Source organism: Telopea speciosissima, chromosome 2 (assembly GCF_018873765.1).
Source record: "Telopea speciosissima isolate NSW1024214 ecotype Mountain lineage chromosome 2, Tspe_v1, whole genome shotgun sequence".
Lineage (NCBI taxonomy): Eukaryota > Viridiplantae > Streptophyta > Magnoliopsida > Proteales > Proteaceae > Telopea > Telopea speciosissima.
Genome location: NC_057917.1, coordinates 51,083,399 through 51,099,081, shown reverse-complemented (window position 1 = coordinate 51,099,081; position 15,683 = coordinate 51,083,399). Strand labels below are relative to the sequence as shown.

The 15,683-nt window shown below is 37.8% G+C and overlaps 1 protein-coding gene across 4 annotated transcripts; it reads right to left on the bottom strand.

Moving 5' to 3' along the window:
- Nucleotides 1–1,746: 1,746 nt before the first annotated feature.
- LOC122649572 lies at nt 1,747–12,377 on the bottom strand. 4 transcript variants are annotated; one of them, XM_043842771.1, is made up of 21 exons: nt 12,210–12,376; nt 11,249–11,776; nt 10,829–11,139; nt 9,492–9,626; nt 9,253–9,371; nt 8,685–8,849; nt 8,076–8,181; nt 7,446–7,551; nt 7,242–7,352; nt 6,490–6,653; nt 6,262–6,379; nt 5,335–5,559; nt 4,405–4,595; nt 3,944–4,111; nt 3,675–3,780; nt 3,383–3,520; nt 3,081–3,239; nt 2,765–2,971; nt 2,361–2,555; nt 2,191–2,262; nt 1,747–1,937 (listed from the first exon to the last, which is right to left on the bottom strand). In XM_043842771.1, exons 1-21 carry the CDS (start codon nt 12,255–12,257, stop codon nt 1,779–1,781), a joined length of 3,531 nt encoding a protein of 1,176 aa, XP_043698706.1. In that variant the 5' UTR covers nt 12,258–12,376; the 3' UTR covers nt 1,747–1,778. The 4 variants fall into 4 exon arrangements, with proteins under 4 accessions (XP_043698706.1, XP_043698705.1, XP_043698707.1 ...); XM_043842770.1 differs by having other exon boundaries at nt 7,242–7,355; nt 12,210–12,375; XM_043842772.1 differs by lacking the exon at nt 2,191–2,262 and having other exon boundaries at nt 7,242–7,355; nt 12,210–12,377.
- Between the last annotated feature and the right edge of the window lie 3,306 nt (nt 12,378–15,683).

Sequence of the window (15,683 nt, the reverse complement as noted above, 5' to 3'; positions counted from 1 at the left end):
CTCCTTTTATATTTTTAATATTTCACTATTTTCAATTTGTACAAATAAATGTGAAACTAAGAGTTAATGTCAGAGTTCAAATCAGAGAACATGGTGAATTGGTGATTTCATTTTCAAATGATAGGAGAGATGGCACAGAAGCCGCACCCCACCCCTGTTTTTCATTTTCCCTTCCCCCTTTTAAGTGAAATGAAAAAGTTTTCTGCTGTGAGGCTTCTGCCTTATGAATATGTGGTAAGGTATGCACTTATTCTGCATGAATGGTAGCCCTTTTAATAAGAGGTCTTATAAGGAGAAGCCGAAAAATTACTTTACTTCTAGACACATGACTAATGGTTATGAGGCTGCTACATTAAGAAAGATTGGGGGAAGTTATTTCATTATATTTATTTTTTCTTTTTTTGAGGCCACAGGGTGGGTGGAGGGTGTTCAACGTTTCCATGAGTTTGAAAGATAAGTGATCAAGCCATTCTCACACCGGTGGTAAGTAATTGCAAGCATAGGTGTTACCTAGGTGCCGCCTAGGCGTCCAGGAGGATTTCTAGGTGCCTAGGTGGCTGCCACCTTATTGTAGGGCGCGTTGCACTGGTTTAATAGGTATTGAACCAAGTTCTAGTACTTATTTTATATTTGGTATTTCATTTACTTAAGATATTATTCATAAATAAGCAAATACCCCCTTATTTGAATGCCAATAAAAATAGTTAAAAAATTAAATTCCAAAATGATAAAAAGTCAAGCCCCCAGTTCAAGAACAAAAACTCAATTTTTAGCGGTAGATAACATTTCAACTTTCTAATGCTCTGGGGTTTTTTCTCAAATCTAAAAATTCCATAAATCTTAATATGGTAAAAATTGCTAAAAACCAAAAGTGGTGGTAAAATATTCATTGTTTTGGTATTTTAAAAAAAAAATTTCATTCAGAGTGATTTTGACAGCATTCGCGCACACCAAATAAGGTTTGACCGGAACATAACTCCTTCAATATAAATCAGATTTAAGCAATTTTGGATTTGTTAAAAAGCTAGTTTTGTGCTCTACCTAATACAAAAAGTCTAATGTAAAAATAAAATCATTTGATCAATCAAATTTCTTAGAGAACAAAAACATTTCTCTAAATCGAGAGTAGTGTAATTACTTATTGATAAGATCATATTTTCTAAGTACACTATAAACCAAATGTGAAACTAGGTATGCCTGAAAATAACCAATTCCAAGAACATATAAACCAAATGTATGTTTTGATTGTCTCGAACTTCCAATAGCTTGCTTCTTCAGTTCTGTTGTCTTCTATTTTTGTGTTGACTTTTGATGACTTGATGTGACATATTGTAGCATACTAAATAATGTTAGAAAAGAGGGGAAATAAAAAATAGCACTGGGACGCCTTGGTCGCCTAAGCGCTTAGACACCCCTCCACCCCTTGGGTTGCCTTACCGCCTTGACAACTATGATTGCAAGCATAAGAAACAGATGCAAATTTGCATTGCCTACTGTCTCGCACTGTTTGTTTTTCATCTAAATGAGAAAGGATGCAAATTTATTTTATTTATTTTTATTTCTTTTGTTTGGCATCAAGTACACAATGTTTTTGAAACCATTCAAGATTACATCCTTCTGAACATATGAAAAAGAATATTAATAATACAAAAGAATAACTATGAAGATAAATGGAGCTACAGCCTGTACAAGAAAATAAGAAATGAATCAGAGACACTGAAACATGGAGCATCCACCAGTCACAGATCTTCGCGCTGAGAAAATGAAATTTCTTGCTACTAGACATAGAAGTAATTGGATGGGTCAGTTGTATTTCGTGTGTCTCTGCAAAGAACAGAACGAGCTTCAATTACTGAACGAGGGGGCTCAAGATCTTTTGGTTGCAGTGCGTTTCCTTGCAATCTCTGCATCTGGGAAGCAAAAGTGTCATCCAAAATCTGCGACCAAAGATGAGAAAGAAGTTCACTTGTTATTGCTCTGTTCATTGTAGCACGCAAGTAGAGTAAAAGGACTCCCTCTTATCAGTCTGTCAACATACTTGTAAGTCAATTTGGTCCTAACTGTGGATGTTTATGTTCACACTTTATAAATGGTAAAGAATTCAGATATCAGATTCCCCAAAATACTTTGATGATGTTGGGATATGGCATAAAACTGCTATGCAAAATGTGGACTTCATAGATTACTTACCCCAAGAGCATAATAAGATCCATTATACCAGATTCGGTTTTCTTTCCTGCTCTCAAGAAACTTCAAAACAGTCTAGCAACATACCACAAGAAAAAACACATAAAAACTTCAATTTTCATTCCTGAAAAAAAAATCATAAAACAAGAAAGGATATTGCATCTCCCTGTTACCTGACCCATCTTGTCCCAGAACCCACGGCATATTGCAACAAAAATCCAGCTTGAGAAGACCTCATGCAAGTTTGTAATGGAATCTATGAGTTGTGAACTTAGCATTTGCATCCTTTCACGGACATCAGCTTCCCCATCTTCTTCCTTGGTTTCCTCCAGTATTCTTTTGAGCCGTGTGCTTCGATTGGCTTGTGTCTGAAAGAATCATATAAAACTTTTATTGCATTCTTTTTTCAGATTAAGACGCACAATTAATGATTCATCAAATATTTTTTTAGAGGATGTAAATATTTATTCTCAAAAGCAAATACTGATTTGGCATCTCTTCTTTTCTACATCTATATAACATTGCAAAATGAAAATTTAGAAACCTGAACCTGAGGGATAGAAAAGGAAACACTTACATTGAGAATGAGCTTCTCCACAGTTGCTTGCATGTAATTTTTGTACTTCGTTCTTAACATAACCGTAATTCCATTCATTTGTTCCCCAAAAATTGACTTCTTTTCTCCATTGATTGGTAGACAGGAGGCCCAAGGTTTCAAGATATTCTCGACTCTGCAGTGCAGAACATCGAGAATTCTTTTGATGGTATTCAGGAAAGTTCCCAACTGCCATATGCATGAAATACTACTAAGTGACATTCCAAAAAACATATAAATCTGAAGTTTCTGTCTTTCTAAATGGACTGGAACTAAGAAGTAAATTTGCCATTCTTACTTGAGTAGGAACAGAATAAAGTGTTGTGGATTGTCTTCTTGTAAGTTTCTGCACATGCATTCCAAGTTTTTTGGGGATGCTATCTTTCAAAGGCATTAGAATTTCACTGTATTGCTTTTCCAATGCTTTCATGACTGCTCGTTCTATGTTTGTAACAGCCTTCCAAAACAAAATAGTGTCAAGAAAGATGAGGATATTAATAGATACAATGTATTTGGATAAATCCAAAAATAAGATACAAATAATTGTCTGTCACTAGTTTGACCCAGATTTGTATTGAGAGAATACAGGAACAAACTTACATTTTCTAAAATCAAAGAGTACTGGGGCCATCGGTTAATCACTACTTCATACTCACTTAGAGCATCTTTAATTTTCTCATACATATTCTCAGCAAATGGTGAAGTGGAATGATTTGTACTTACTCCATTCCATGGAACCTGTCACAAGGAGTTCTGATCAAAATGGAACCGAACAAACTGATTTGGCTTCATAAAGGTGCAATATTATTTCACAAGTTAGCAAATAGGTATTTTATATGAACAAATCTCTCATCATAGATCTGTACCAAGCATAAGAGAGAGAGAGAGAGACCTTCTCTGCCTTGCAAAGATCCAGCATCGAAAGTTGCCAATCTTCTACCCAGATCATTATATAATCGTGGAACAGATTCCTTGAATCTATACCTCCATGAACCGGGCTGGGGCAAAAGTTAGAACATTAGATAGAAGATAATAAAGGTAAGAGGAATATCGAAAGTTGCCAATTTTCTATTATGCTATTTATTGTTTTGATAAGTAATATGGGAGAGGCTTCTTGTAATAAATAACAAATACTATGCATGGAGATTTTTTAGGCTGAACCTGATATTCCATGACTGAAGATCCCTCTCAAAATCAGCAGTTGCGATCAAAAGCTCTGTTACATGAGGTGAAGGGCTTGATGGGGGCCAAGCTGCCAGGAAGCCTCTTAATCTGTTACACAACTCAGTGCTGTAGACACCAGCCGCTATGTTTGACAGGTCTATGGAACTGAAAGAAGGGCATATATGTCAGATTATGTTGGCAAATAATCGAAGGAAAAAAATTGCCAAGATGCACATTTCACTTCTTGCTTGTTGTTTAACACCCAAAAAACTCATACCCCAACCTAAACTTGGACAACTTAGTGTAATTTGGGTTCCAAGCATTTAGTGCTACACCAATTGTAAGTGCTTCCTGGTTAAGTCACACATGCATCTTCTAATGGGACAAGTTAGTTAAACTTCAAAATGGAATACCAGTTTCCCACCATTCATGAAGATAAGATGGGAACACTGGAGTACCTTGGAAGTATGTGCTGATTGTGAATCTTGATGTCTGCCTGAATCTCGTTGCTTATGTTTATACACAAGTTCTTCATCTTGAGATACGCTGTGGAGATGGTCATGGAATCCATATGAAAACCTTCTGTGTTGCTTGACATGAATTCATCGGTTTCCATCATATGTCTCCTACACCTTTTTGTAGCTGCTTTCTGTAAGAAAATTCTGTTTCATTAGATCTCTTTATAGTCATGAGCAAATCCTGCCTACGGAGAGTGATCAAAACAAATCAAACTGCGTAACCTCTCTGCAAAATTCTATATGATGAACATGAAATCAATTAGGAAAAGGGATCTGGGCACACTTCAAAGAATTTTTATTTCAACTGTTAGCCTATTCTGAACCATCCAGTTGTTTTAAATCTGAAATTCAATGTCCAACAGGGTGACTTAGTCCCAGTTTATGCCCTTCCATGCAAAAGGTACTCCTATCATTTAGTCCAGATTGATCAGTTGGCAAAACTGAGACTATAGAAATGATGTAGGTAAATTGGCAATAACTGACCACAGATGCTTCTCGTAAGCCCTCATGCATTGTAATTATGTTTTGTTCCATTGCAACAACAAAAAAAAAGGGCAATAATTAAACAATTTAAGTAGCTTCCTTTGCAACTACTTAGCTTTTAACCATCCAGTAATTTCAAATCTGATGGTCACATTGCACCAGGGTAACGTAGTTTTGGGTTATGTATACATCATGTAAATGATGCACTTATTATTCAGTCAAGTCAGAAAGTAGGCAAGGTTGATATTAATGTGGCGGTGGAAGTATCATCGACATTGATTGACCTTAGGTCTATCTCTTATAAATTTTGCAAGTTATGATGCATATGCATGTCTATATGCAAATATTTGTCCATATGTACATTTGAATATGATGCATATGGCTTACCTGTAGATAATTTCTCAATATTGTTTGTGCTTCTTGAGCAAGGATATCATGAAGAAGGGTGTACACTGTCACTGCAGGAACTAAAGCTGGTGCTGCGCACTCTAGTATTGGACCAAACAAGTCTGCCAAGCCTGTTGGAGTGAGCTCATCTAATGATTTGTAGTTCTCAAAAACATTTGCTAACAGATTCTCGACTTGAGTTTCACAATCCAACAATATACTTTTCTGCAACCCAAAAAAAAAAAAAATATATATTATTTCTCACATAAGGTTCATCTAAATAATAGAGCAATTTTTCAGAAAAATTGAAAAGAAAAACACTTGATAGTCCTAAAGACAAAATGCATTCATTCCGTGTCAATGTGTGCCTGAAGCATTGACCTTGGTGCCAGGCATCATAAACATTTAACTGAATTGGAAAATTGGCAACATCATTCATTAACTATCCTATATGATCTCTAAGGTTGGGTGGGAAATTTAATGTGTTATGATATAATTAGGCCACTGTTAGCAATCTGGAACCTCCCAACCAAGATAATTTTTCGTTAATAAAATTTCATCGTCTCTGGTCATTGGTTGATCTGGACCAGAAATCCAGCTTGGAATCCAAAACAGAAAGACCTGTCTTGGATTCAAGATATAAGCACTCATAGAAATATACCAAAGATCTTTGCTTTTAATTACTGGATTCTATTGTTGATGAAACAATCACCAAAGATCTAACTTGGATTCTATTGTTGATGAAACTGTCACCAATGTAAATTTATACAATTTTTTTACCTTAATTTCCATATTTATATTTCACTGTTATGATACAGAACTTTTAGTGCTTGTGGCTCCGTTGAAGATAGAATCTATAGTACCAGTGAGTATGTAAACAATGGCTGTAAATTGAAAATAATACTGAAGTGCACTTATGGGGCTCACCTCTTGTCTAGTTAGACTTTTCTCTCCTCGGGCCTTTATCACAGGTGCAAGTAACTCATGCACAAGCTCCAAGCAATTCTTAGTTGGTGTTGCCACATTCATGACATATGAAAGATACCTATTTAAAATAACAAAAGGAACTGAAAATTTAGGATATGTTGCATGGACATAATCATAGAACATCTTTAGCTATAAGGAGTAATTTGACATATTTATATCTAAAAGTACCTCAGTTTAGTGTATGAATCAGAAACTCCATAGTAGTCCGCAAATTCATTCAACAACCACCTCCAAGGTCCATGTAACCTCAAGTTTCGGGGATGAAAATGCTGCGCACGCAAAGCAGCCTCCAACACAAAATCATAAGCCAGCGTTTCCACGACAGGTCCGCTCTGGATGCAAAGGGTAAACAATCAAGATTTCGAATCATAGAAGTGTGCAAAAAGAATTAATTGAAGTCATGATATGGAGCAAGAAAGAAAGATAATTTGTGTATGGACATTCTGATGCAGACCTGCAAAATGCTCACTCTTGTAAGCCAAGTCCACCAAACCCAAGTCTAGAGGGACTTGAGACTTTCAGCTACTTGTCTTGTTTTAATGCTCTCTGTTTTGGAGAGAGTCCAATTTGATTTGGAATTTTCACTTATTGTGATCTAATTTGGTATTTATGCAGTTAAAAGACTCCATATTGGGTCTTGTAATAAGCTGACTAGCATTGTGAGAGTCACCATGCAACTAAGAGAAATGTTTCTAGTTGGGTCAGGAAGATTGAATCTGCATTTCATAGTCAACGAGCATTTCATAATCTTATTAAGTCGAACCAGAATTAGCATAGCTGAATTTCAAACTCAACTCCTGGCAATGAGCCTTTTCTCAACATAGAGGCTCTGGATGCCCTCATCTAACTTGTTATGTTTCTTTCGAAGGATAAGCATTTCATTTTTGGTTCATATATCAGGTAAAAGGAAAGAAACAAACCTTTGTGGGGTTAGTGTCATCGCAAGTAATTGTACTACCAATAGAGAGCTGAACTTTTCCAACACATTCATGATCATCATGGTAAATTGGCCACCACCGAACTCTATCACTCTGCTCAGTTTGGAGAATCACATCGATCAAAAAGTGAGGTGGTTGATAAAATAATTCTTTCAAAAACCTCTAGTGGGAAAGAAGGATGCATACCGTATTTTCAGTCAAGGATGAAATTTGAATTGTTGCCCGACCTTGGATAACTTTATTCATATCCTGGACTTCTATCAATAGAGCATCCCCTTGGCTTTCTGGAAAACTGAATCACATTTGCAAATCAGAAATTACTTATCCAGCTGCAATGATGGATTCTTGAAATAACTTTGAGTGGAAAAGTACATGAAATCTTAACATCGAATAAGTAGAGATCTTCCCTCCCCCCCCCCCCCCCCAATTTGAATCTGTGGGTGATCTTAATAAACCAACTAATACACCTTTCTGCCACATAGTAGTCAAGCTCCTTGGACGCCTTGCTCAGCTGTTGGTTTTGCCTTGTGTCCAAGCCCTCTCCAACGCCTTGGGTTGCCTAAACCCCGTGACAACTATATTCTGCCATATCATTTGCTAGAGTTTTTGTCTGGTGAAATGAATTGGATGGTCAACAATATAATGTCCCATCTGGTCTGTCTGACATAGTAAATTTTTAAGTCAACAATGATCTGTGAGACCTGTGTACCAATTTGACACCAACACCGGATTTTTTCAGTCTATTGGTCCTTATCAACTTTAAGTCCCATCCCTTCCCAAATAAAGCCACTAATTTGGAAACAACGAACAACTTACAAGACATGGGAATCGCCAGTTCCTGGATGCAAGCAAATTGCAGAACCTGGTTCCACATCTATTTCTTCAGTAGAACTCTTCAGTCGGAACAAGCATGATAGTGCTTCTGCAAACATGTTTAGTCGTCAGTAATAATGGCCTGCCTAACTACTCATTCTATTCCAGATATATAGTGCTTCTGTAAACATGTTTAGCCATCAGTAATAATGACCTGCCTAACTACTCATTCTATTCCAGATATAGTCAGAAATCTACATAAGAGGTTTACTATCATCTATATTCATATGGTAAGATCAAGGTGTATGATGCATCTTATGCACTTCTTTTCAATTTTACAGATGCTTATGTGCATGCTAAGGGGTCAAAAAAGAATAGTGCATGATTCAGAAAAGAATACATATCAGCATGTCAGATGGTTTCAAGCGTAAATCTTTTTAATTTCAACCTCAATCTCTTGGGTTGGACTGGACATAAGATATGGCAGGTAAATCCCCAACCCCAGCACATGCACTGGGTAACTAACATTTACATAGCAGATTCATATTGTTGTATTCCCTGACAGTCCAACTCTCAAACAAGCTTTCAGTGTTCTGAGCTGTAAAGACAAACCTTCTGATGCCACTGACAATGGGGTCAGCCTTAGAGAACTGATACCGGTTCTCAATAGTCCTGAAACATGTCGGACATAATCTGTCCCTGCTTGCACATAGAATGCCCCTCGCTGTGAGTATGTCATCTTGAGCTTCCGTCTTGGCACAACACGAATTTTTTTAACTGCAATCACAAAATCAAACCCACCAATATTAATTTATAGTTACATCTCAAAATCATTGTTTGAGAACAATTGTGATTACAAATGATAAATGTTTCTCAGTAAATTTCAAAATTTGAAGATCAAGAATTAACAGTGATTTTTATTTATTTTTTGGTAAAAAGAATTAACAGTGATGAGTAGACATGTAATGGTAAGGTTTGGAAACTGAAATTAAGCACAGATGAGTTAATCCATTTATGCAGAAAAGGTAGAAAACAACTACCACAAGTTCACTAACAAGAAAATACATCAATAGTAGCAACCAAGAACTTTTAAAGTAGATTCACAATTCTGTTAATTTTCAAACAACACTTGCAGAGAAAAGTATCAAAATAACCTGCTTGGTTTATATTGCTGTATTACCTTCGACCCTAATCTTTCCAACAACCTTTGTTGCCTTTAAAGTGCCTTTTTCTTCTGTACTCTCAGCAAACCCTCCTTTTGGATATACACTTCGGGGCTGCAGCAAAAACTTGTGCAAACTACATTGGCAGAGAAAGGCAGAGGTGATCCAAACTTCAGATTTAAGCACTACTGCTGATAAGGGTAAAGGGGAAAAAATGCAAGAATTGAATGAAATAAGTGGAAGGCTAACATCATACCCAAAGGCACTTCGGAGGACCTGGCACTCGTCCCGCAGAAACTCAGGTGCCTCTGTGCAGCCTCTTGCCCATGCATACAAGCATAAACGAATGCATGCATCATAGGAAATCATAACTTGCCATGCATTTTGACCGCTGTGATGATAATCAACAAGATAACATAAAAAAGAGGGGTGGTACAAATTTCAGATAGTTGAACAAGAAAGTGTTTTCATCCATGGAGGATAAAAGTTCTCTCCGTTTCATGTAGTATTAGTATACTTTGGCCTACCATGAATTGATTCTGATACATACAACATATTTTTACAACTTCGTCATATCATAAACTTTTCTGTTTATTTAGAGCTATTTTGGCCCAGAGTATACCTCTTGCCTACGTACTCACAAAATGTTTATATTACCTATAAGAATTAAGGGGGTTCAAAAATATATTGATTCATAGCTTTAAGTCAGAAGGCTACCAATTAGAGTGGAGAAGGCCAAAAGAGCCATAAGTATATTGATTGGAAGACTGTTATCTACAGCCCAATGTGCTTCTTTGTCTAAGACTGTGAAACCTCTATTAACTTAGCTGCCCAAATTTTGATTGTTTTATGGGGAGAAGTTTTTTAGTCTGGCAGATCCACAGACATATGCCACATGGCAGATTGGATAAAGCTGAAGTTTTTTAGTCATAGAAGGTCCAAAGACAGATGCCACATGGTAGACACCCAATGTCCACTTCTCACATGTCAAGTTTTAGTCAAAACGAAGTTGGTCAAGTGGTAAAATAAAGCTTTGAAATTATAATGAAAAAATAAAACTTTTCTAAAAAAAATAGATGATTGAAAATACAAGGAAATATGCCAATATTCCTATATGATTGACTTCAGATCTGAAATTTGACAAGTGACCATTCTAGACCGTTTTCTGTGTATTCATACTAGCAAAATTACCACATCACCATTCTACATGCCAAAACTTACTGCCGTCTGCCGGTTGAGAGATACCCTTAATACTTTTTCACCAAAAAAAAAAGATACCCTTAATACTTGTTTGTCTAGAAAAAATTTAGCCATAACTATATATGCAACAGATGCTTAGGGTAAAGAAGCAATTTGGTTTTAGATTGGGTGCATCCCATAGGTGCTCCAATGATCAGAGGAACTACATAATTGATGCGTAGACAGGCCTAGCATATGCTAGAGCATGAGAAAACACAAAACTCAAATGTTTCTTGTCAAGACAAGAGCCTAATCTTCCAATTGGAGCAGGATGAAACAGCTCAAAGGAAACCAGATGTGGCCCAACAATCCAAACAATATCAAGACTTAAAGGAGCTTAAAAGAAGAGAATACCTCGTACTATAAAAGATTGGTTGATCCATTGAATTTGTTTGCCAATACGATGCACATGGTTCATTGCTTGTTTGAGATTGTGTTCCAGAATCTGTTGGTGTTTCTTGGCTTCCAAAGCAGGCTTTTGTTTGACTTGGTACATTTATCTCACCGATAGTTTGTTCCATTTCCATTAAATGTGTTGGAGATGACCACTGCTGGCTCGTCACTTCAAAATTACTTTCTCCTCTATCAATTTCCATGATGGGAGGTGCACTAGGAGTTCCCAAGTCTACTAACTTGTCGGGCAAAACTCCATCCATATGGGAACCCTGCAAGCAAACGTCACACTGCATTATTAAAACTGGAATTTCATTTGAAACCTTATATCTTGACAGAGAAGTCGTCTCATATTAATCACAAGCATCGAGGTTGCCCAACCTGTTCCCGAGGCTGATCTCTACCACCCTGGTTTGAATTCTGCTGGGCACATTCCCTGATGCCCAAATCACCACCTCTAAATCTTCTGATGTTATCAGGCACTTCGATCCTGAGTTTCTCCTTTGAAGACCCTCTGATCATAGTTGATCCATGTGGGCCATCTGATTCTTTACCTGATTCTCGATTAAAATTTGAAATTGATTTTGCTACAAACAGTTCCTCATCGTAGCGCTGGACAATTGGCTTATCCTGCAAGTCATGGTCACTAGATCCCAAATCTTCCTCCTCAGATTCATCAGAGTAACCGGTATCCATATTAACTGATGCCACACTCTCATCATCGTCATCATTGAGTCCAAGAGTCATTGCACTTTGAGGCATTAGCAATCCAGAATGGAACTTCAGTGGAGGCAAAATCGGGGAAGAGAGATAATTCTTGCTGTTGCGCAAAGAAGGAGACTGTGGGATGGTACCAATACTAAATCTCTCAGCCAAGGGAGATCGAAGCTGTGTGTCTCCATCTGATCCCTGCAAGATTCAGGAAGCGTCACAACGAAGCTTCAAGAAAAGTTCAGATGAAACTATTGGAGATCATCAAGTGATGCAGGTGAGAAGTCTTTCTGCAAGAAACATGTAGAGAGAGAGAGAGAGAGACGAACTTTGGAAAGACAATATCATACCATGTATCAAAAGCAAAAGTTTTTTTCTCCCTAAAAAGAACCTTACTTTTCGGTGAAAGAATGCAAAGAACCTCAAGATTCACAATAAATGATAAAAGAAATGTTTGAAAAGACCTCAAATGAAATACAACAAGATCAAAACTCTGTTTGGAGGAAAATAGAAAGAAAAACGTTAAGCTTAGACAAAACCCAGTCAAGATTTACAGAGAGATTTGGAAGAAAAGATGTTCGCAGATTAAAATTTCATAGATTATGTTACCGAGCATCCAGAGATTCAATACCTTCTTGATCCACTCAATAGCGCTTTCGTCCAGGCCTTCCGTGAACATTCTATTAGACTTGAGAGCGAGACAGATCGGTGGAACAATGTGAGAGAGAATGCAAAACGTAGACAGAAAGAAGAGCTGAGAGAGTTACGACTACAGTCCTCAGGGGGAGTTGGGAAGAGAGCGACGGACAGAGAGAGAGAGCGCGAGAAGGAGAGCGAGAGCGCGTTTGAAGTCAATGTAACGGCTAGTTTAGAAAGTTCTTTCTTTGTCGCTTTGAATTTTAAAGGCAATAATGGAGTGGAGACCATTTTTTTGTTTAGTTTTGGAGACAGTGTGGAGACCATTTTGCCCATTTGGTAGCACGAATTGCTTGATGGGTTTACCCTAAAAAAGGAAAATGTTTGCTTGATGGGCTTTGGCTTCTTGGAAAGCCCAATTAGGAACAGGGTTTAAAATCTGCAAATGGGATCCGGGTTGGTCCGAAATCGGATCAGAATCAGCCTGGAAAACCCCTAGAATTGCCTGTAAATCGTGTGCCCTAGTGATTCAATTGGGGTCAGTCCGATCCAATTTTTTTAAAACGTTGCCTAAGAGGGGTTTTCTGTATGATGCAATATTAGCTATGTGGTAGTTTTGATAGAAGGTTTAAATTTTGTGGACAGTTAGATCCCTAAGTCCCTTGCTGACTGGTTAAATTTCGGCTCAAACAGAATTAGCCATATTGTAAAATAAGGCTTTCAGAAAACTTTTGGGGTCTAAGATTTAAAAAAACTAGGACTAACAAGATGGTGCATTGTCCTGGATGCACATAGACGCGTATTTGATTGAATTAGACTTCAAATTTGACGCATGACTAATCCAAACCATATCTTCTCTATCCAATGGATGGAATCACTACATCATCCTTCCACATGGTACAATAAGATGAGCCCCGTCATGTTGAGTTGTGCAAAGAACCCTTTTTCCCATTGCTAATTTGCTATATTATATGTAACATGTGAATTTTCCATTCTAGTTCACAGGTTACCATTGGTTCGAAATAGGGGCATTAATGTAATTTTTCTTGAACCCACCCAAGCTCAACCTAGAAAAATCCGAGTTGGTTGCCCCATCTCTAAAATGCTAACCTCATAAATTATATGATGTGAACAACCTACCTCAGATACTATATGAGAATGTGAGGTCAAGAAAATCCCCCTTTCCCCTCCCCTTCTTTTTTTGTTTGGGTGGAGGGGAGGGGTGGTTGAAAAATAAAGCCTGCCCCAACTATCAAATTCATATTTGATGGAAGTAGGTAGATCCATGTGATATAGGGCTCGTGCAAAATATGGTTCAAAGTTACAAACATGTCATAACTTTTGATATGCAATAGTATACGTTAATAAAGTTAAGTGGCATATATGAATTTTTTTTTGGGTGAAAACCCATCTGCTTTCATAACTTTTTATGAACTTTTGACTTATATAATATACTCATTTTGGATTGAAATTTGATACATGAGAGGGTGGACAACACATTATTTGCTTACCTGTGCCAAGTCCTTAAGTAGTACTTTGCCAGAAGAGTAGGGTAAGGTGCCTAATCATGTTAGCTTATATGGTTTAGATTTGCTACAATTCATTTTTCACGGTAAAAGTCAATTATTTACTCCCCTAAACATTGGCAGCTTTCCCTTGCATTTTCAACCATCCATTTGATACCCAAAAAGGGATTTTTATATAACTTATGAGAAAAAGAACATTGGTTGGTCACGTGTCTTACACCTAGACACAACCCCCTTGAAATGACTGTCCCACCTCTTACAAAATGAAAAATCTCTCCCTAATCAATGCCCTATCCATCCCTCATTGGCCTGGCACTGATGCAAGCAGGGTCCGCACTACTAGGCAATGTCCTTCTTCCCATATCTTATGCACAAATTTTGGATATGAGCTATGGTAGATAGGATCATCGAACATCCTATGATCGGACAGATAGACCACTAGACTGGTTTCCAAAAAAAAAAAAATTTCTTCCAACCTCATTAATTTGAAATTGATATAATTAATTTTCAAAAATGGTGTACACACATTTTTTATGTAAACAAAAAAGATTAACTAACAAGAACATCTTGCACGTTGTCGGTCAAGGTAATCCTAAACTCATCTAGCCTAGTTTTCTAAGCAAGCATACTATCAAAATATTTACAGTCATCCCAGAATACCTTCCAAGTTACTACTTCAAACTGTTCAAAAAACTGCCTAATATTTAATAAAACATCAAAATAACTCTTTGGTGACGGCAACTATCATCTTGTCAACTTCCCTTACCAAAACAACAAAAAAAACTTTCACCTTGTCAACCAAGAGAGTAAATGCAGGATTTTCCAGTGGGTCCACCCTTACTTTCACCGACTTGCACCCCAAGCCCTTGGAACAGTCCCCTAACTTGTGCCTCCACCCCACCTCCAACACCACCATAATTCAGTGCCCAAAAAATCAGTGAATTAAGGGTTAAAAACAAGAGAAACTCACCCAACCTGATTAGAGAACTGTTTATAACATCCATCTACCATCAACATGACAACATGTACACACTGGTAATAGTACACACCCCCGTACTCTCTATACTCTCTTTTGCTTAAACATGTGGACCTTATAGATACTCCCTTGATCCCTTCGGAGGAGGTTGGAGAATCATTCTTTTAAGTCAGATGCCGCACAGATGGAATCGCTCTCTTGGATTCTATCTATGCGGCATCTAGCCTATGAGACTGATTCTTGTACGAGAACCTGAATCATTCTCCCTCCGAAGCGTCTATTTGGCTTGACCAGGGAGAAGCTAAAACACATGGGCATGGAGATCATTCTCCTTATTTTTAATCAAATTTGAAATGGAAAAAGAAGCTTGTGCGAGAGTGTAGCTCCTGTGCCCAAACATAGGCCTTCACAAAATGGTCGCTTTGCCCCCTGTTGGGATAAGAATACCGGCTCGGTCAGAACGAGCTACAGAGATCGTGAAATCCAAGCCCCGCTCGAGAGGACAATCGAGGGACAAAGGTGTCATTGCACATGCCCAACGAAAGAGATATCCTATGAAGCTTACGTAGGACACTCCAAGTCTATCAGGGATCGACATGGTCCTAGACTTCCGCCCACGTCACGCCTATCAGGCGTGTGGGAATCGACGGATAAACATTATCTCCTAATTACACTCTCCAATGGTCTCACTCCACTCCGGGATTTCAGCTTTCCAATTCTGGCACAACTCGGACTCTCCACCACCTTAAATAAGGGAGGTAACACATGTCCAATCCATTTGAATTCTAATTTTTTTGACTATTGCTCAGGGATCTAACTTAAACATTGGAGTGAGACCACCGGCCTGACCCGGTACTCTCTGCTAATCCTTGTCTTGCAGGAAGGATCCGTTCCGAGAGTATTTCTGATGCAACAGTTTGGCGCCGTCTGTGGGAACGATACAATTCTCAAAGTCTTAGACTCTCCG